We start from the raw sequence: 22513 nt of genomic DNA on the forward strand, positions 1-22513 counted from the left end.
TGTTACCAGAATGTGTCCGTTCTTCCCTTAGGACGATGATTGCTTGTGTGCGTTGCTCTCTCCCTAAACAGCTCATCCCAAAGGCTGCAGTTAAAATCATGCTTGCTCGCACCATGGCTGTGGTTTGTTCCCTCTCTCTCTCTGAGTTTCTCAATTATGCACAATGTGATTTCATTCTGACTCTTCCTAGTTTGTTCTTAGTTCTTTCATACGCTCTTTTCCAGCCTCTACAGGTCAGCGCAGGCGAGCTCCAACGTGATGCTCTTCCTCACCTTCATCCCCGCTGTCCTGCGGCATCTCGAGCAACGCCCTCAATTGCATCTCACAGCTGCATTTTTCTTAATCAAAAAATTGTTGTTAGAAGACGAGCTCTATTAAGTGAAAAAAATCTGTCCCCTCCATGAGTCATTCATTTTCAGTCATCTATATTAAATATACTTTTAAAACTTTGCATTAGAGAAAAGTGAAAAAAAGAGAGAACAGTGAACATCCAGGTACTTACACGTGTGACCTGCCCTCCAAAATCTCCCGACAAAAATAACCGCCTGTGTAAATAAGATTTCACTCTTCAAAATACAATATTTATTTTAGGGGATAAAAGGGAAATAATGTCGATCTCATACCATAACCATAAAAAAAGTCTAATCATAGAAAAACAGCAAAGTCATTTGTTCCAGCTCTTTAAAAATATTTTAATCATGCAAAATCAGCATAATGCTAAAATGTTAAGTAAGATGAAGTGGCTTTTGGTCGTTTTACAGGATGTATATTTGGCAATAGTTATTAAAAATAACAGAACTCTAAATATATAGATTCAGAAACGGTATTTTTAAATACAGCAGTAAACAACAGACACTACTGCACTTTATACATTTTCTGGCATAACACTGCCATACAGTTACAGGATTATAAAATAAGTGTTTCATAGTACCATACAGATCCAGAAACTGGCTACAGCTCCTACCACATACACATGGTATTGGTGTGCACAGACGTGCACGGCGTTCTGTAATTCATCCTGCAGGAGATGACAGAGCACAGAGAAGGCCCACGGCTGCTGGAGAGTCAGCGCTCATGCAGGAAGGAAAGCACACATCTTTCTAAGAATCTACCCATTTTCCTAAAATACTCAAAATACAAAGGACACAATAGTTTCCCAGCTGAAGCGGTGACTGGACCCAGTTAGCCGTCTATCTTCTTAGGTAACACGGAAGAGGAGTGGACAGCTCACTTGGGAAACACGGAAACAACCTTCTTATAAAAAGGACGGGGCTTCCCTGGTGGCGCAGTGGTTGAGAGTCCGCCTGCCGATGCAGGGGGCGCGGGTTCGTGCCCCGGTCCGGGAAGATCCCACATGCCGCGGTGCGGCTGGGCCCCGTGAGCCATGGCCGCTGAGCCTGCGCGTCCCGAGCCTATGCTCCGCAACGGGAGAGGCCACGACAGTGAGAGGCCCGCGTACCGCAAAACAAAAACAAGCAAAAAAGGACAAAGAACAAAACGCTTGTCAAACCCTTGCTCTGGTTTGTTGCTCTTAACGGTGGTGCCACACGAGGAAGATGCCGTCGCTCTCGCCGGCGTGGGGTACAGTCACATGGTTAGAAACAGCCTAGCGCGGGACCTCCTTCCCGTCTCTGCAGCCACTGCCTCCACTTAACTTCCTGTCAGTAGAACCACGGGCAGAGGAATTCAACCTGGTGGCGCATCATGTGATTATTCCTCTCAGTCTGTGAAAGGTTTCCATCTACTGTGGGGTAAGCGGAATCCAGGCTGAAAATGCGAGCATGAACGGCATTGCTTCCCATTCACACCAGTCCAGATCTCCCTGGCACGGATAACACCGAGCACGTTCCCACCGTAAAGCTTCTGCATCCTCATCTGTTCCTCATTCCAGTAAATTCTGGCACTCCACAAACCTACGGTCAGTTACATCTTTATTTCTATAGTGAGTTTCTAGTGCCTGTTTCTAATTTTTTGTTTCGATTGTTATTTTCCTCTTCTCCACATGAAACTAAACCCACCAGCACTGAAAAAGGTGTTCATCTGACCAATGACTGCAGACCTTGGACACTTCTTAGGACCAAAGCTTATTACACAACGAATCTCTCTAGTTAATGTAACTGTTCCACAAACTCCATTATGATTTAAAAACAAAAATATGATAAACTTTATAGCTTCAACATATTTTTCATATTAAAATATATAAGGTTTCTGATTTGTCTAAAAAAGGTCTCTCAGCATAACAAGTGCGCACTGGTGCCTTTTCCCTTTCACTTCGTCTTTACACTAAAGCATTTTATGGAGAATTTTATATAGAGACCTCTGAAAGAACAACCCCAAATAATTTTTGATGGAAATCAGAAGTTTTGAACTGGCGAGAGGGGTAGGCAGAACTGGTATTTCAATGTTTCCCGAGATAGAAAGATTCAGGTGTAATTTACACAGCAGGTGTCCAACTGCTCACAATTTCCTAAACAACTGCAAAATGGTGACGAATGAATTATAACAGGTATTGTATGAAAACTGATACCCAGTGAAACTGTGCATGAAGTCCAAGGTGGCCCACCTTCCTCAGAAGACAGCGATCACGGGGTCCGACACCCTCGGCATCCAGGGGAGGCTCCGGAGACCCCTCCTCTACTGGAGAGGATGCAGCCCAGTGTACGTGCCCCTTCACCAGGACGCCCACTCTGGTTCTCAGCCACCTCCCCATCTCTGAACTCAACCTCCAGGCAAGAGTTTGGGCCATAAAACGAAGCAGTTAATTGTATCCTCCACGTGAACACTTTAATTCAAGGAAACAAACATATTAAGAAGTTATTTCCCACAAGTAACTAAAACAATAAACTTCTCAACAGATGAGGGAAAAAGCAGAAGATGACAAAAAACATTCTCTCTAATCTAGGGAAAAAGCAAGAACAAGTACTGTTTAAATGTTTCTAATAAAATTACAGCATAAAAGTCCAAATTAATTTCAGATTCCCCCAACTATCTACTGGAATTAAACTTTTAAATCATTTCTCTAATAGAATTCCATTCTCTACATCCCTCTGTATCTAAAAGCAAAAGTAAAACACAGATTAATATCACTTGTAGTAACTGAGAGATGTTTACAATGAAAATTACAGGGTGTAGCAAAATTAGGCAGAAGCATAAATAAATGTAACAATGAAGTTAATCTTTCTGCTGTAAGATCTTACTTCTTTCTCAAATGTAACACATTTTTGAACACTGTGGCTAGTACACTTCCTTTTGAACTGATGTTACTGATACAAATGGAAATGTCTCCAAAATGAGAAAGCACGAAAGTAAATTTCATTAAATTAACTGATCTTCACGGTTTGGAATGTTTCTTATGGCAAGATCTTATAATGAAGTAAAAATTTAAACTTCTGAATGAAAAGCATTCACATTAGTTAAGGCACATCTGGACACCTCCAGGCATTCATATTTATAACGATATTATTTTATTATTAACTTCAGTAATAAGGAATTTCTAAAACGTGGTCTGTCCCTAAGCACAGTCTGCTGGGTGGGCTGGAACAGGCAAAGAGGCAGGGTGTACTCACTGTCACCCTAGAGATTACTCAACAAATACGCCCATGGAATAAACACTAAAGAATTCTAAATTGAAAGAAGTCAACCCTTTGTACACCCCTAATTTTCCAGATCCTACTGACCCAGGCCATCATTTTCTGCAACTGCAGCTACTTTGAAATGATTCTTGCTTGTCTAACTTCAGCCTACCTTACACTTAATGGATATACCCCAAAGGAAAAAAAAATTGGAACTTTTTAAGTGGGAAACAAAATAGAAATCTTCAAAACTACTCCTATAACAAAGAGTCCCCACTCACCCCAAATAAACTTGAGAGACCCACAGATGCAATTACAATCAAGCAAGATCAAGAACGCCCTTCTTTTCTCAGGTTAGAAAATAAAGCTTTTAGAAGAGCCTCAATTATAGAAAGACAAAGAAACTGGCTTGATTTAGTTACTCAGTAGATTATACACTCAACCATAACTCTACTATAAACCTGGGAAATTTAACTTGAAACAATTAAACAAATATTCCCTCTCCATCAGTTCAACCAGTTTTTGACAACTTGATAAGGAAGTTTACTTTCTAAAATGATTTTTTAGAGAGTAACTCAAATGTAATACTGTACTACAATATTTTTCCTTTTTCACCAGAGCATTCCTTCTGTCAGGTTAAAGTGTAAAAACTAGAGACAAAGTAGGTGATTTTTAAACACAATCTTTATATTTTTAATACTTAGCAAAAAATATTAGAACTTCTCTGGTAACTCCAGAGTCATAAGTTTTGTTTTCTCCTTGAAACTCAAAATGGTTGTTTCTCAAAACTAAAATCCAAAATAAAACTATACCAAATAATTTTTGAACTGAGAACTGGACATGACTTAGAGAAAGCAGACATATTTTCAGTTCTGTCATGATTCTTTTCAGTTTCTTATGAGATTGAGCATGAGGATGTATAATGGTACAATACTCTTAATATAATAAACTTTTTCTCTACAGAAATATATCTTGTCATTATATATCACTTTACAGTATTTCAAAATATTTTCACATATATCGTCTCCTTTGGGATATGAAAGCACAAAATATTAGAAATATACTAGACTGACCAAGCGGTGTAACATCTATTTGCCTGAAATGCAAATTAGTATTTTATCAATAGCCAATACTTAGTATATTCACAGTCCATGGTACAATGATAAAGTCTATATAGTCACAAAAATTCAATAAAGTTTCTTCTAGTCATTTGGCCATGCTCCACTGCATTTTGATAACAGCTTCTTAGTTTCTGCAAGCACATGGTAGTTCTTAAAAATACAAAACATCACAGTCAAACCCAGAGGGCTGTTTCAGGTCGTAACACACACACCTAAAGACACACCTACAGATCTTATTGTAAAACTATTGAATGTACAGAGTATTCTTAATAGAAAAAAACTCTAGACGTTCCTAATTTTTATCTGCAAAAGGAATGTCATCCTCTCACTTGTTTCCACTGAAGAATTCTCTCATAAGTTATTTACAGATTAAGCGTAGGAATCATACTGTTTCACATGAGTATGCATTTCAAAACAACATGGTAGAAAAAGGCCACTGTTTTAAGTGGAAGCCAGGCAGTTTTCCCTTGACACTAAATATTCTCAAATTAAACAGTACAATCTAATCAAACCCCTAATTAGGAATACGCTAAAAGTTAAATTATTGAATGAAACGTTTTTACTTCTAAGGGTTCTGATATACTATTAGTTTCTAAGTGATTTAGATTATATCCATTTCTTTTAGTATCTGTCCACTTATTAATATTTTAATATCTGGTCACAAAATTTTAACATTATGCACTTGGAAAGTGGTGTGAACACTTTATCATGTATGCAAAATTGGTAAGGTATTTCAAATGAATCATATTCCTACAATTCAGCCCAATGTGACAACCTACTCTCATGCGCTAAGCTGTAGAACTGTTTATTGAGCTCGATGGGGCCATTAGAGGGTCCATGTGAAAAAACACAGAAATTGAAATGCAAAAGCAGAATGGTTTCCCCAAATCCTAATGCTCACTTCACTAAACAGTAGAAAGCAAAAACTGTCATATTATGAGAAATGATAGTGAAAAAATATTCTATATTTATTGGAATACAATATATAACATGAGCGTTACTCACATTCATATAAAATAAGTCAGATTTGAGCAACAATGCTGTTTCATGTAAACTTCAAGGCAATGTAACCCTTCTAAAGCATACTACTTGTGTGTCTATTTTCTAGAAACCCTCTGCTAAAAATCCTCTGGTCAATAAAGGTAGCAGAAGATGACATAATGTGATTTAAAAATAGGACATAGTAAAAATTCTCTGAGGGTTAAAGTGAATAGAACTTCCCTTAAGGGCCTAAGAAACACACAAAAGCCAATTCCTTTCTAAAGGAAATGAAGTGAAGAAAAATTTTTTCTGTGAATTGCTTTCACTGTATGTGTACGTATGCTCTGAAGTTCTCACCACAGTGTTTGACTGTTTTCGAATGTGTAATAATTAGTAATAATAGTATAAGCAAGAAAGTTATTTGCTCTTACCCAATATTAACACATTCAGTGCTTACTAAAACTGAATACATGGGATGTCCAGTCTGTTCTCAATTTCGAGCTTTGACAACTTAGAGATGCAGCAGATTATGTTTTTTCTAAAGATATACTGTGGACTAAGCCATATTAATGTCATAGTCTACATAACACTGAGATATTCATGGTTTTAGGGACCACTGCCTTGTTGCCAGTGCCAGATGCGTGCCTTTTGAAAACGAATAATTTCCTTTCTTATTTTTTAATTCTTTAGTCATTTGCATTCAGAAACAAGCACCAAATTTGTGCAGAACAGCCACAGAAGGCAAAATTCTCTTCTTGGACTTTTGCATCAAAATTTGTTTTTAAGCACTTAACACAGAAAACCATTTTTATTATTTTAAACAAATTCTTGAAATAATACAGCCGACAGTTCCCTCTACGCCACGTAAATGTCACTGTAGTAGATCATCCGAATGTACACTAGAAATGCGCGTGCCCGCCGACACAAGTGGCCAACGAGGGAGAGAATGGAGAGGGGAAGAGGAAAAACAGCAGGACCGACAAACGGGGAGGGGCAAGTATATCTCCCCAAGAACATCCATCCCACTTACCAGAAACTAAAAATAAGCATGCTGAGGTGCTGTAATGAAAAGACTCCCAATTTCTTCCGAATACATCTGAGAAGACCAAATTCTTTCTCGCAGCTTAAAAACAAAGGAATCCATAAAACGGGCAAAGGGGTGGCAACCTAACGAAATTATCCACTTGATTTTCTTGATGTAGAGCGGAGTCTCTCCAAAGAATTTATTTGCTGTATCGAAGACTACATGGTTATTTCCAGATACACTGAAAAGAATTTAAAAGTAATTGTTGTGTACTGGATTCGAAAACTCACGTCCCCAAAGTGTTACAGAATGCATTCATGAATTGGGTCCTGTCTTCAGACTTCTGGTTAAATATTAAATTCACTGTCATCCAAAATCAAAACCAAGTGACAATTAAATGCTTACAACAGAGATCACCAACAGCCGGCTACCCTCCGAAACGTGGCCTCTGCTCCTCACCCACACGGGTCTGTGGGCTTCCTGATAATTCACTGTAAGAGTGCGTCATCGTGGGAACCTGTCTCTCCGGGACTCTCACAGTCCTTGTTACGCTTTTCACGCTCTTCATCTTTTTCAGAGGGAGACGCACTCTCCTTTTTCTCCAGCGCATGCGCAATTGTCTCTTCTGGTTGAGGACTGGAATCGTCGGCATCACCCTCTCTCTCTGGGTCTCCTGACCCGGCAGCGTCGCTGCCGGCCTCTGAGCTGGGCCAGTCTGTCTCCTCCTCCGGCTCCCTAGGTGTCACTTTTTTGTCTTCGGCAGCTTTGCTATTTACACGCCCAGCTGCAGAGGGATTTTTGGAGTCCTTGGGTTTTTTGTGCATAGACGTCTGGCTGTGATGCCCCGAGGTGGGCGGGGCGGGGGTCTTCGGGGCTTTGCTGCCCTCGGGCTGTTCCCTCCTGGGTGGTCCCCAGATAAAATTCTCCGAGGGCGTGTAATGTTTCTGGGCGAAGCGCAGGAGTCTTCTCCTTTCCCTTCTGTCTCTAATTGTGTACACGAAATACTCCAGGGCGCTCTGTTTAATATTGGGGATGGTATTTTCCACAAGAGCCTCATGAAGGATAAATTTTACAAGAGGAGATTTAAAACTTTCATATCCAAGCTCGCCGAGGCTTTTCAGAATACGAGTGATCCTTAAATAGTTGTGCTGAGACCTGGAAGAGGATTGAATACCACGAAGGAGGAAAATTAGGTGGCGGAAAGCAGGGGCCTAAAAACCACTGGGAAACTATTTCTGATGGAAGAGTAAGCTGGGAAAACATGCCTTGTAATGACTTGGCTAAAAGTCGTAGCAGACACCGCTAAGAAGAATAAAACAAGATGTGAAACCCCTGTACCTCAGTGTAACGCCAATCTATGTAAAACTCCAATGCATAAAAGAAATTCTCCTTTTTCCTTTAGTTCTTTGTACTTGAAAAACATTTAGATTTTCAATGTATTCCCATGGATGTCGAATGGCTGTTTGTTTGTTAAATACACTGAGGATGACTATCTACTACACAAACGTATCGTACCTGTCACAGGTAAACAGTGCCGAGCATTGGTTAACAGCCGAATGTACGACTTACAGGGTCAGCGGGCCAGCAGAACCCACCATATCAAGCAACTCAGAAGGAAAGCAGCAGAAACCGTTCTACCTTGCTGGAACAATTCCGACAAAGGAGGCAGAAGTGACTTATTTAGCAGAGCAAAGAGTATAGGCTTTGGAGTCAGAACCGAATTCACACCCTAGCCGCCAACAGCTACATGAGATCACGGCACCCCTAAGGCTCAAGTACCCTCATCTTTAACGTGGGGGAAGGGCCCACACCTCACTGCACTTGTAAGCATCAAATTAGCTGACATATATGCAGAGCATGTGGAACTCGATAAATTTCAGACACTATTTAACATCAGTATAATTATTGGTATTGGTATTATTCAGATTTGGTACTAAGGACTACCTTATGTGTACCTATCCCACCTTAATCACCTCATTCTCTTCCGTCTGTGGCCTCTCTCTCACCTCCTCTTTCCCTATCACAGAATTTTAAATTTTACTTCTAATGGCATTGACTGCAAAGACTCCTCTTTCCCCAGATTGCACTAACATCTTTCTTTTCTTGTCCCAAAACTAAAGCCATTAGCAGATGAAAACTTTCCAAACCTATTTTGTCACGATTCATAATCTTGCCCCCCTACCTCACTCAGCCCAAGAGTTGCTTTATTACAAATACCTGGCTGCATCCTAAGGGAACCTTCAGGTCCATGTATTAATCATGTGTGTCATCACCAGCCTGGGTTAGTTACTCACCCAATATTGCACCACTTATTCCTCACTTCCCCAAACCTGTCTATACCTCAGACACTGAACTTTAGACAAGCATCGCATACACCTGCCTTGGCTTCCACAAGTGCTTGGTATTCACTTAGGAATAACTAGCAACTTATTTGGGAAGCATGGAAGAGGATACTGAATTATTTGAGGGATGGAAGGGCGTGGCTCCATGGCCTTATATTTTAAGAAGAGAGTTAGTTTGGACAAAACTAAACCCTTAATGATGTGGGCTCACCAGACGCTAGAAATGACAAGTCCAGCAGTTTTCATTATCTCCAGCCTCCTGGATGTTTACCAAAATAGTGTTCTCTTACTATTCGACTCTTTGAAGGCCAAAGGGTACAATGTAGCACAGATACATTTCAGTCTTATGAATCTGTATTTTTTAATAGTTAGGAAGTACCGGTCTTGTGAGACAATACAAATTTGAGTGAAGTTAAGACAATGTCTTTATCAGCAAGACTGATCCAATGTAGAGTTTGCATACTCTAAAAACTTGGTGGTAAAAATCCCAACATCTGCTTCATAAGTCTATGAGAAAGAGAGATATGGAAAAGCAGAAGAATGTTTTCCTTTAAAAATCCCAAAGAAGAGTTACACGACACAACAAAATTTACTATATTTGCAAGCAGCTCAGTTTCACATATCCAGTCCAGGATGAATGACCAAGATAAAATTTCTGTGTACACTTATCTGTATCAACACGTTCTCCAATTAAAAAGTTTACATAACAGTAGAAAAGGACAAACACTTGGGTTAAAGAGAGTGGAGATCAGGATTATAGAACAAAATTATACAAGAAAGAAATCGGGTGTTTCAGTATGATTTGAAATAAATGTCACAGAGAAATACAAAAAAAAACACCCCACACGCCTAGAGTTGTGAGTAGACTTTGGGGTCGCGTAGCAGATCAAAGAGAGAAGCTGGGCTTCCAGACAGCGGTAAGGGTAGTAAGAAGGGCTGAAGCTGTCAGGAAGAGCAGGTTAGCGAGGAAAGGACACACAAAAGCCAAGAACCAGGAGACAGAAAGTAAAAGTGAGAGGGGATTCCAGGGTCTAAAATACAGCTCCGTAATCCAAGGTGATTACAAATAAAATTGGAAATCCATCTTCGTGGTTGGTCTATATGTCTGCACTCTCGTGTTTGAAAATGTTTTACCTCTTTTAGTCATGGTCACTTGTTCACTAAACTTTATTTCACTTGATTTTCATTCAATAGTTTTTATCCGCTAGGCTACGATAAATGTATTGAGTTCCCTGCTTACTGTGAAAAACTCAAGATGTCATACAGCTTAAAACACAAGTAAAAGCTGTAAGCAATACCCACGGAAAGGAAAAATGATGGTGGAAAGGGAGCAGCATGGGGCAGTAGGGGTCAGGTTCCCCTCCCCACACCAAGCTAGGACATCACTCAACGACAGCCTTCGGAAGGGCGGCTTCCAGCTACTAATCTGAAGATCTGACAATAAAACCCCAAGGAGGATTTAGGCAGACAAACCTGTTTTGTTCCTCATTATTCATTCAACAAACATTTACTAAGTATGATTGCTATTCCGACCAAAACAAAACCAGCTGGAAATTCTCTAAAGATAGTCGTGGGTACATGGAAGATGAGATGCTACCAGATCCTCTTCAAAGGCTGCCTTCTGCCAGCCTTCATGTCAACAGGCTACTTGCACACAGCTTTCTGTGACAGTCTGACATAAGTGCTTAGAAACTCTGTCCAGAGATAGCTACCTGCATTGCCTAGGCAGAGGCATATATACTTCTGCTGTAAGTGCTCTACAGAAATCAAAGTGAACTTGAGTTATGAGGTAATAGGTCTTCTCGTCAAGATCATAATGCTTTATGCCCATATCCTGCGTGTTTTAGTGCAAGCTACCATTTTAACAGCGTTGATTATGACTAATAAAGTAAATGGAAGGCTTAAACAATATTGTACTCGTACTCGTTTTACACAAGCAAGATAAAAGTTCTAGGAAAGCACAAAAAATTTAGTTAAGCAATGCAAAAAATTCTGTTTGGGACAAAGAAAAATTTCTTAGGTTAGTTTTAATTTTTTTTTCTCTTAGTACTTGCCCAGTTCAGCTAATTACAATGTGCTAAAAATGTTTAAAGTTGGTTTTATAGTCCAGTGCTCATAAGTCACCCTATAATTAAAAAGAAAAAAAAGCCAGTTTGCATGCAAAGAAAATAATAATAAACAAAAACCAACTTTGGGCATATGTGTTAATGAAAGTTATAAATATCCAAGCAAAAGAATATAGCAGGGCTTCCCTGGTGGCGCAGTGGTTGGGAGTCCGCCTGCCGATGCAGGGGACACGGGATCGTGCCCCGGTCCGGGGCGATCCCACATGCCCTGGAGTGGCTGGGCCGGTGAGCCATGGCTGCTGAGCCTGCACGTCCGGAGCCTGTGCTCCGCAACGGGAGGGGCCACAACAGTGAGAGGCCCGCGTACCGCAAAAAAAAAAAAAGAATATAGCAAATCAATTCCAAATAAACTGGTAAAATTTTCTTCCAGGTGTTTGGCTTTATTAACCAAAAATGGGCTTCTGGTTTTGACCTAAATGGTGAAGATTCTAATTTTCCCTCGTTCTTAGTAAAATGTATGAATACCTGTCAGTCTTATGAAATGATTTTTATATGTCATAGGCTTAATTCATGGATTTAATCTAAGAAAGCACTGTGCCTGAGAAGCGTGCAGAGCTAGCAGAATCTCACAGCCTAGGGGATGGGTCTGGAAAAGTGTCCACAAACAACAACCGCAAAGGTCAAGCAACGTGGGGTAAAGAGCGGGCGAGGCCACACTTGGCTGGGGACAGCGGAGATGCTTCAGGAAGAAACAGCTCTGAAACCGAGCAGCCGCGTTTCTACCTGGAATGTCATTCTGTTTTGGCTGCTACTTTGTTTTGCTTTAGAATACAGAACAGGAATGAAGTGCATTTCAGACGAGCTTTTGAATGCAAATTCCTGAGCCCATCTGTTGCTTGTTCTACGAGCCACAGAGAATTCCAACCCGGGGAAAACACCACGCCAGCCCGGGGTTGCACTGCGGGCCTTTACTTACTCGTTCAGGTGCTGAAACCTTTCCTGCCAGTTAACAGCCCGAGCGACATTTCCAGTTTTATCTATCAGTTTTATTCCAAAAAATTCCAGCATCATTTTATAAGCCAAGAGGAATCTTCTAATGGCCTCTTTTGTTTTCTTGAATTCCTAATGAAAAAAGAAAAGTCAGCTGGGTGACTCGGACTTATCAGGGCCATCGAATGAATATAATTTGGCTAATTCACACCAAATGGAATGAGCTGGCCTTACCTCAATTTCATACGTAGTTAGTTCTTTAGCGTAAAAGTTCAAGCCTTGTTCTCTCAGGGGGAAAAGCCTACGTTTTAGAAAAATAATATTTTTATATTAATGTTGCCTGGGAGACACACATGGTGAAACAGGTGCGAGACAGAGCACACGACTGACCATTGGATGTAGGTGTGGCTGTATTCCAGCTTCTCGTAATCTCCTTTCCACTTACTGAGAACTTCTTCAATGTAAACACCTAAAGAGTAAAGATTTAGAACACGAACCAGACGTGTAAAACATTGTTGGAGGCATTTTAAGACTGAATCGCTTAAGCCTTATGTTAAAACTTAACGACAGCACACAACAACAATGCTTGTGTAGGATGAATACCCTATGCCATATACTCTGCTATGTAATAAGTCTAATTCTAAAAACAAATTTATGGCACCTCAGATCGGAGAAAGCGCTACTGGACAGTTACTCTAAAGCAGAGGCTGGCAACCTATGGCCTGCCATCTGTTTTATAAATAAAGCTTTATTGGAACACAGCCAGGCACATCCATTCACGTATTTTCTATCATAACAGGGGAGTTGAGTAGTTGCAACAGAGATTGCGTGGCCCGCAAAGCTGAGGATATTTACTCTCTGGCTCTGTACAGAGAAAGTTGGCCAACCCCTGCCCTGGAGGGCCATAGAGTTCTTGAAATATTAGATCAAATAAAAATGAAATGTATGCCAGGCAAAAAGAAAGGAAGGAGACAAAGATGGGAAGAAGAGAAAGGAGAGAAGCAGGGAAAAGGAGGAAAGGGAGGAGAGAAAAGGGAAAGGAAATGGTGGTGAGCGCCTCCTAGCGGCGGGGGCCGGATTACACAGGGTGTAGACAGCCCGTTGAATCCGCCCAGCACTGTCTCAAACCAGCGTCACCAGCCCCGCTTTACCACTGAGGACATGGTGTGATTTGCTCAGTCACACATTAACAAAACCAGGAGCAGAACACAGGTCTTTCTGGTTCTGAAACGTAAGCCCTCTTCTTCACCACATCCAGTTCTTCTCCTATAGGAACTTATCACAGCAAAATCCTCTGCTTCCCAAATCTGTCTAGTCACAACTGACTGTGCGGCCACTTAGTCAATTTTATAGGAAAAGAGACAACAACCTAATATCTTTCTAACGTAACTCATCTCCTTCTCGTTTCCTCCAGAGATCACCAGTTTGTACTAGAGGTCCACACTCAGGGTTTTTGGTAAAAGGCTGTTTTTTAATCATCAGCATGTTGAAGCCATTTACCTCCATAATTTCCCATTTGTTTCCCCTTCCATCTATCCCTCCTCCTACTTAATAAGTAACATACATCATTGCAGCCTTATGCTTACTGACAAGCGTGGTGTGTGTGTGTGTGTGTGTGTGTGTGTGTGTGTGTGTGCGTGTTCACACACACTGGGAAGGAAAGTGAGAGTTGATGTAATTTATATAATAAACTAGAATAACATTTTATGTGACCTTAGCTAAAACTTCTGACCTCCACCAGTCTTACAAGATTTCCAAATAACTTTTGTGATAAAGATTACAAAAAATTAATGCATTGCTTTAAGTTATCGTTCTAAATTACCACCTCAAAAATAAATTCACTGTTAGAAACATAAAAATAATTGAGTTAAATACTGTCATTATCTCTATGTTCAATGTTTTTAATATTTTGAAGGCATTCCTTTGGGAAAAATTTTTTAAATTCACATCAGAGTCAAATTACCTATCTATCATTGCATTTCTTCAAAAGGTTTTCTTACTCCACGTCCTAAAAAACTAACTAATTTAATTAATACTATTTCAACTAGTAAATAAAGCAGTACCTTTCTACCGTTAGTCAATACAACAGGGCATTTTTATCAAGAGGGCTCCTTCCAAAACAGGGCAGACTTCTGGGACACCAGAAATCAACTAAAGATAAGGGGATCTGGCCATCGCAGCAATGTTCTTACATTGCTGGTTCTTACGCACCAACTGGTGCGTCTGCCAGTGCACAAATATATGGAATTCCTTAGATATTCTTCAGCCAGTTAGCTCATCAAAGAATGCAAGGTCCTGCCACTCGGAGAGCTTTGCAATCCATGACCCTCGTCCCCTGACTCACGCTGCTGGGGATTTGGCTGGGTTTCCACTGAGAGTGAAGAGCAGCGGCCAGGGCCATCTGGTCATCTCACAGAGATAAGGGCTCTACGGACAGGGAGCAGCCAGCTTTCTGGTTTGACCTGGATAAAATGAGGACGCCCACCGCGAACCACGGCCTGGTGCCTGGGTGGGTCATGCGTATCACCACGGAGACTGCACCCTCTCACTAACGGTCTAGGAAAGGTCCTGGGAGGGCAACTGTACAGTGTGGAGGAGGGCCAGTAGATCTGACAGAGCTGCGTGGAGATCTACAGTGTGTGCAGTTCCCTCCCTGGGATGCTGGAACGCTGAACAGGGGCTGCTCTAGCTCCCTGACCTTGAATCTGAAAATCGACAGGAAAGATTATTCTAATAGAAAAACAACCACCTTTCCATTATGTTCCAAAGATTTTCCGGGTTTGGCACAGTGAAAAGAACACTGAACTCTGGAGCCCAGATCCAAGTCTATGATCAAGTCTATGATCAAGTCGGTCATCAAGACCCAGCAACTTCATCTTTAAAATGAGGAAACTGAATTTGATCTCCCTCATGGGTCCTTAATAATCTAATATTCTATGGTTCTCAAAATCTCTTTTCCTCTCACAAAAATGGCCCCCACTACCTTTCAGATAGTAGTCGCCACTGTAAACAGGTGGTGGGAAGGATGGCTAATCCTCAAGTTACTCCCCCAGAACCTGCTGAGCAGATGCTCACAGGTCAAGGGTCTAGGACTCTGGGGACACACTGGACGGCAGGGCAGAGGAAAGCCAGTCAATGAACAATGAATGCACTGATTATGGAATGAACAAAGAATGACTAGCGGTACTACTATTTAAAGTTTGCTTTTTACCAAGGGAGCGGATTACTCACCATCAGGCTTAAATGGAATTTTATTCTTATAAAAACGAAGGTTGCTCAAGTCATTTTGATATCGGATATCTTTGAAGTTCTGCTAAAGGAAAAAATAAGTCAATCTCCAGCATATGGACATACAAAAAAAGGCACAGGGGCTTCCCTGGTGGCGCAGTGGTTGAGAGTCCGCCTGCCGATGCAGGGGACGCAGGTTCGTGCCCCGGTCCCGGAAGATCCCACATGCCGCGGAGCGGCTGGGCCCGTGAGCCATGGCCGCTGGGCCTGCGCATCTGGAGCCGGTGCCCCGCAACGGGAGAGGCCACAACAGTGAGAGGCCCGCGTATCGCAAAAAAAAAAAAAAAAAAAAAAAAGGCACAAGGACCTTCCTTGCACATTTGCTCACTGGCACCACAAAGTAACAAAAACAGAAGAGAAATATTTTACATTTTAGAAAAAAAAAATTCTATAGTCTTACTGGGTACTGGTGTCGGTATTTGTACAAATCCCTCGCAGCATAAAAACTTCTCTTTGGTTTGGCAGATACTTCAGTGGAATCAGCCTCCTAAAATAAAAAGTGAAATTCCATTTACGTGTTGAAGCAAGATAATTTCACCAAGAAGTTTCCAGAACAAACTTAAAATAATGAACATCCATAAAGAAAGCCTGAAAAGTGTCAAGATGTCCAGATAAATGAAGGATATTATAAATGTCCTCTTAATAATGTTTACAAGCAACATTTGTTGGCATTCTCGCTTCCTGAGTGGAAGCCAATAACATTTGTCCTAAGGTGTTTCACTAAATAAAAAACTTTATTATTCGCCAAAAGCCTACTGAGGCCAAATGTTATGGATCAGTATCCAGTAGAAACCTTAAAACCTTAGAATTCTTAAAACGAATTCGAGACCTATATTTTACCAGAGGTTACACAAGTGATTCTTTGACCAGACTTATTTTAGAATACTTTACATAACACTAAAAAAAAAAGTGTTAAGATAATAAATCAATTCCTCAAAGAAAACTGTCATTAATTTTGCAATGTTTAGCTGTACTTGGAAGTCAAGTAATATTAATGCAAGGAAAGGGGGCTTTTAACACAAACTAAATAGCTTTCTAAATTCCACCCTTTACAGCACCATAACAAGTACACAAAGGTATGAATAACCTTCCATTAATTCAGTGATAATACAATGTGATTAAAGCTAGAAAATTTCAAATATATACACACAAAGCAATAAAAGCTCTCAACTGGAATGAACTTCACATTACATTGTAGTAACTTATATGTGGTAGTTTACTCACACTATTTAAATTCTAAACCAAACTCCCAGCCCCATGACATAATTTTGAAAATATAAGATACAGGTCAATATAATCAGTTCGCATTCTCTAACTCCATGTATCAATACTATTATAACGTGCAGGAACGTGCTTTGGGTCCAGTGTCACGCAGAAGGGCAACAAGACTGGTGACAATGATGAAACAGATGACAAAGTTTAGGTCTGAATATTCATTAAGAGCTTTGCCCCTACCCTTTTCTCCTCAGCCCCCACCCCCATCTGTGCTGACAGACTGGCATCCTCTAGGCAGTTTTCACACGTTTCTGAAGTGGCATGATTCTCACTATCACTACAAGTACAGAGGTACTTACCAAACTCGCTGGTGTTTAACACTGGCTACTCTGTCACGTTACATAAGCGAGGCAAAGCTTACGTTCTGGTCCTTGCCACACGTTTCAAAATAGCTCTGCCTAGCAGGTTTCTGAATCTATTTAGCCTGAGCTACAACCCCATGACTCATCATCCGACATGTGTATAGAAAGCACTTTTCCATGTACATAGCACATATATTATTTCCTCTGATTCTTATAACACACCTGGCAGGCAGTTAGGAGTGCTTCCATCTTAGAAACAAGGTAACGCAGGCTCGGAGAATTTCACCAACACCCAGAGGCCAGCGACAGCGGGAGAATGAGAACCCCAGGCTCTGGGCTCCAAGTCTAACTAATTAGGTCTGAATCAGTTTCAGCTCCACCAAATGCGAAGGATCATTATAGAAACCATGGTGTCATTTCAACAGCCCCAAACTGGGAGTCAGGATACTTGGGCTGAGTCTTCACTCTGCTGCTGCTTTGTGAAGCTTTTAACTGAATCCTAGTTTGATCATCTTTGAAATGAGGAGAATGACTCACACCCTGCCTATTTCCCAGGATTATCACGGGAACGCCCACCTCCTCCATCCTCTAAATGTGCCAACCTGCAGGCAGTGTCCCTGCTCCCCCCCACTTCCCGCTCCTTTGGTCTCTCTATTCCACCCCCTTTCACCTGCTCAGCCACCGATTTTGTTCCTTAACATATTATTCCTAGTTCCTGTGTCACCAAAATGTCCCTGTCTTTTTTTGGGGGGTTTTTTGCAGTACGCAGGCCTCTCACTGCTGTGGCCTCTCCCATTGTGGAGCACAGGCTCCGGACGCGCAGGCTCAGCGGCCATGGCTCACGCACCCAGCCGCTCCGCGGCACGTGGGATCTTCCCGGACCGGGGCACGAACCCGTGTCCCCTGCAACGGCAGGCGGACCCTCAACAACTGCGCCACCAGGGAAGCCCTGTCCCTGTCTTCTGGGTCATTTCCTTCAGCAAACATGCTGTAGTATCTCTCATCTTAAAACAAACATACAGGGCTTCCCTGGTGGCGCAGTGGTTGGGGGGTCCGCCTGCCGATGCAGGGGGCGTGGGTTCGTGCCCTGGTCCGGGAGGATCCCGCATGCCACGGAGTGGCTGGGTCCGTGGGCCGTGGCCGCTGGGGCTGTGCGTCCGGGGCCTGTGCTCCGCGGTGGGAGGGGCCGCAGCGGTGAGGGGCCCGCGTACCGCAAAACAAACAAACAAACAAACAAAAAACCTACACAAATTGGAACTGACCCAAACCCCATCTGAATGACAGATCCATAGATCTGCTCCCTTTCACAGTAAAGCCTCACCGGAGAGTTGCCCAGAGTCCCCGTCCATCTCCTCTTCTCCCATTTACCACCCAACCAGGCTTCCATCCACAACCAAACGACTCTTGTGAATGCCACCTAACAAATTTCCATCTCACTGAGCATCCTTCTTGGTGCTCAACTCAGGCAACCTCCCAGCAGCATGGGGCCAGCTAAGCCCTGTCCTTCCTGAAACACTGTCACCTGCCACAGCTGCCCTGGTTTCCGTCCCATCTCATCGGTCGCCCCTGGTCAGCCTCATCTCTGGTTCCCCCTCCTCACGTGCTCTCAGTGGAGGAGTGCCCAAGGCTTGACCACATTTCTCACGCTCCTTGACGACCCCGCATCTTCCCAGGACTTTCAATACCTCCACTCGTACATGCTGATGACTCCAGTCCTGGACTGGGGCTCCACTCGTAATTAACTACTCACCAACTCCACTTGGCTGTCTCATAAGATATTAAACCCAAGAGCATTCTTGACCTAACCTCAGATGCCGCTTTCCCCCTAGACTTCCCCATCTCAGTGAATGGCACTGTCGTTTGTCAGCTATTCAGTTGGACTAGGAATACAGCAATGGAGCTGGTAAGAAGTAGTCGGTCTGGGATAGACTTTAAAGGTAGCTCCAGTAGTTTTTGCAAATGACTGTGGGGTGTAGGGAACAGAAGACGTGGACAGTCAAAAGCAGCATTAAAAAGTAGAAGTTACATCAAAAAACAAACAAACAAACAAAAAGTAGAAGTTACATGGTGATACAGAGAAGAAAAATTAATCATTCAAGGGGAAAAGGAAGGGTTGGCGCCATTTACCATTTACTGGGGTTGCAATTAACTGATAGAAACATTAATTATAAAACTGTTTTATATAGATGGACCAGGTGAGTTGGACTGAATCTGAGCGGGTGTTTTTTGACATCCCAAACTTCTTCAGAAGGTTTCTTCATTTGGAGACAAGTGGGAGAGAAAAACACTGGAATACAGTGTCTCATACTTCCCTGAGGTTGAGCTCCCAAGGCAAGATGACCCAGCAGCAAGGGGCAGAGTTACATTCACGACTCCAGCACGTCCGAAGTTCTGATGCTGGTGACAGGCGTACTTGGGTTTGCACCTCTCTCTCCCTGGATGATCTTGGGCAAGCTTCTACTAAGCCTCAGTTTTCTCTAAAGTGGGGACTCAAAACAGAACTCCCACCGCACCCCACCCCTAAAACTGCAGTTGATGGAAATGACCTGGATAGCACAGAGCTTGCACTAAGACTGTTTCCTCCTGACCCAAAAGGAAATGAACGTCAAGATGTAGAAGGCAGCCTTCCTATAAAATATACCGCTGATTCCTCTCCTCAACCCAAGAGCCCATGGTTACATCAGATTTGGGGCTCCACTTCCCACCCTCATCCCCCCATGGCTGATGGGAAGGAGGGCCTGACCCGGGACCACCAGCCTGTCAGAGCTCCGCCAGGCACACTTCTTCAGAGGCTCGGCCACGCAGCTCCTCCTTCTGAAGTTTTCTGGATTATTTTCAGTCCATCAGAGGTTAAAAGGGATATTTATCTCGTTACTAACCCCTCCTCCGAATTGTAGTGGGCAAATGACTTCAGCACAGCTGGATCAACAAGTCTTCTGGGTGAAACAGGAATTTTGAAGCGTGCCCTGAACTCCTGGGTTGGAAGGCCTGACTTGGAATAGGAACCCTGGTGTTTTAACGTTGGATGGGGACTCCCGCCGTAGGGAGACGGCTCGCTGCTCCGTCGTAGTCCCACCTCATTCCGGGTTGTTGTTGTTGTTGTTGTTGTTGTTTTAACCAATAACACGCACTAGATGGGTTTTCACAATCCTCTGTTCTGAGGCAGGTTCCTCCCACCCCGCCTTCCATCACCCGTCTGCGGAGGCAGAGAAGACACCCCTCCAAGTTGGGTTCTGCCCGGAGGGACCGCCTCGTCGCGCCCGCGCTCAGGCCCCAGGCCGGCAGCGGACGGCTCCGGGCGACCGCCGCGCGCAGGCCTGGGTCCCGGGGCAGCGGGACGGCGGGGGGAGGACGAGGCGCCCTGCTCAGCCCCCGCCCAGGCCCCGCGCGCGGGGAGTCGCCCGGGGCTGCCCCCTTCCCGGCAACGTCCCCCCCATCCCGGCCCGAGGCCCCCCCGGCCGCGTACCTGCTCGGCGCCCGCCGCCTCGGCGTCCCGGTCGGGCGCGGGGCTGGCGCGGGGCCGGCCGCCGGCTCGCTCCGGGGGCTCCAGGGACTCCGGGGGCTGCGCGGGCTCCCGCCCCGGGCCCTCGCCGCCGCCCGGCCCCGGTTCCTCGGGCTCGGGCTCCGAGTCCGTCTGCCAGGTGGAGTCGCAGTCCTCCACGGTGGTGGGCTCGCGCACGCCGACCCCGCCGAGCAGGTTGCCCATCGGAGAGACGGGCGCGGGCGGGCGCGGGGCTCCGGACTCCGGCTGCGGCGGCGCTAGGGCCCGGGCAGGGCCGCGGCCAGGGCGCTGGGCGGCACCTCGGCGCCCAGCCCGCTCTGCCTGCGCGCGGCGAGCGGCGGGCGCAGGGCGGGGAGGAGCCCGCGGCCCCGGGACCGCCGCCCGCGCCCGAGCCCGCCCATCGCTCCCGCCTCCCCGGCCCCGCGCGCCGCGCCCGCCGCTCTGCCTCCCGGAAGGCCCGCCTCCCTCGGCCTCGGACGTGCCCGGGGGGCGGATCGGGGTCCGAGGAGGCGTCGCCGTCTGCGGGCGAGTCCCGTCCACATCCTCCCCCTCTCTCCCGGCTGGTCCGGGAGGAAGACGGATTGGCCGCGGCAGAAGACAAAGCTGGTGGTGACCGGGCAGCACATCAATAGAAACCCCGAGCTACCGAGACTGCATCTGGCCAGCCACCCAGAGTCCCCGCGGACCAGAGAGTCAAAGCTGTCTGCTACCTCATCCAAAGAGCAAAAGCAGCAATAACCATCAGACTTTCACCTGCATCCGTGGATGGTTTCACTAACACCCACTCCGCATCTGTGCTCGGAGGAAAAACTCAGAATCCTCGGCCCCTTGGTCTGTTCTGTAAATGGAAGGACAGCCGGGGAAAACGTGTTTTAGAAGTACCTAAAGGTGAAACAGCACGATGGAACAAGTGACTCCTGTAAACTTTGCATTGTGGCCTCCGGCTACAGCAGGCCACGCCTGCACGTGCGCAGCCCGGCGGGTGCTCAGCTCACATCTACAGACTGGGGGCTGAGTAGACAGGTTCGACGTACACGTCTAAAGCTTCTTTCTAAATGTTTCGTGGTGAAATAGGAGACCACAACAGGGACGATGGGCTGTTTCTAGGGCGAGGATAGGTGAACAGGATGCCCATTCCACAGGTAAATCAGGACTGCCCGTCTTTAAGCACTATGGCTGTGGCTCTGCCCCTAATCAGTTTCTGGCCTTGGACAGGTCGCACAGCTACTTTAAACCTAAATTTCCTATCAAATAGGACCCGATTTTCTCTTCCACGTCCCTTGCAGCCCTGACTTACTATGATCCACGAATGATCTAAAACTAATAAGTAACAGACACACAAATAGACCTGACACACAAAAAAGACTTGTTGGTCATAACGGCTTAGTGAAGAAAACATGGGGCAGGAGTAGGCCACACGAATCTAGCTGGTCCGATCTGGGAGTTTGGAGTCATCACCCCATGGCAGTGGACCAGAACACGTTGCAGAAGTAAATGCTGTCCGTCTAGCCGTAAGCATCCCAGAAAAGAAAGTCTAGTGATAGTTGCTGTGCCCTTGTGCTCCTGGTCTGGCTGTGTGTAGATTACAATTGGCCTCATGTTCTTTGCTCACCTCCCCTTGAGAGGTACAGTCTAACTCCCTATGCTTTGAATCAAGGCTGACCACAGGGGCTTGCTTTGGAAAACAGACTGCGGTGCGGAGGATTTTCCAGAATATCTGGAACTTGCAAGGTAAAGCCTATAAGGAATCTTGCCTCTTCTCCTGAGGTCTCAGGAACGTACTATTGTGTAGCCCTGAGCTGCCATATAAGAAGTTCCACTCCCCGGAGACTGCGGGAAAGGCCGCTGTGTCTGTCTTTTGGTCGCCAGTCCCAGCAAGGTCCTGCCTTCCAGCAACCCCTGCTGCATCCTGCTGGGTTTTACTGGATACTCCAGACCAGCCCATCTGCCCGCTGAATACCTCTCAGTGACCTCCACTGTTGCCATACGGAACAAAAGAGCCACCCAGCAGAGCTCTGCTCAATTTCCTGACCCTCAAATAGTGAAAACA

At 44.5% G+C, this 22513-nt stretch overlaps 1 protein-coding gene across 3 annotated transcripts; it reads right to left on the reverse strand.

Moving 5' to 3' along the window:
- Positions 1–667: 667 nt before the first annotated feature.
- Positions 668–20795, reverse strand: OGFRL1 (opioid growth factor receptor like 1). Of its 3 annotated transcripts, XR_009521962.1 has the most exons (8): positions 20428–20795; positions 15785–15871; positions 15328–15409; positions 12487–12565; positions 12331–12397; positions 12083–12228; positions 6705–7853; positions 668–2782 (listed from the first exon to the last, which is right to left on the reverse strand). XR_009521962.1 is itself a non-coding variant. In XM_060030388.1 (7 exons), exons 1-7 carry the CDS (start codon positions 20665–20667, stop codon positions 7187–7189), a joined length of 1365 nt encoding a protein of 454 aa, XP_059886371.1. In that variant the 5' UTR covers positions 20668–20795; the 3' UTR covers positions 668–7186. The 3 variants fall into 3 exon arrangements, 2 of the variants coding, with proteins under 2 accessions (XP_059886371.1, XP_059886370.1); XM_060030388.1 differs by having other exon boundaries at positions 668–7853; positions 15328–15406; XM_060030387.1 differs by having other exon boundaries at positions 668–7853.
- Between the last annotated feature and the right edge of the window lie 1718 nt (positions 20796–22513).

This window comes from Delphinus delphis, chromosome 14 (assembly GCF_949987515.2).
Source record: "Delphinus delphis chromosome 14, mDelDel1.2, whole genome shotgun sequence".
In the NCBI taxonomy this organism is placed as follows: Eukaryota; Metazoa; Chordata; class Mammalia; order Artiodactyla; family Delphinidae; genus Delphinus; species Delphinus delphis.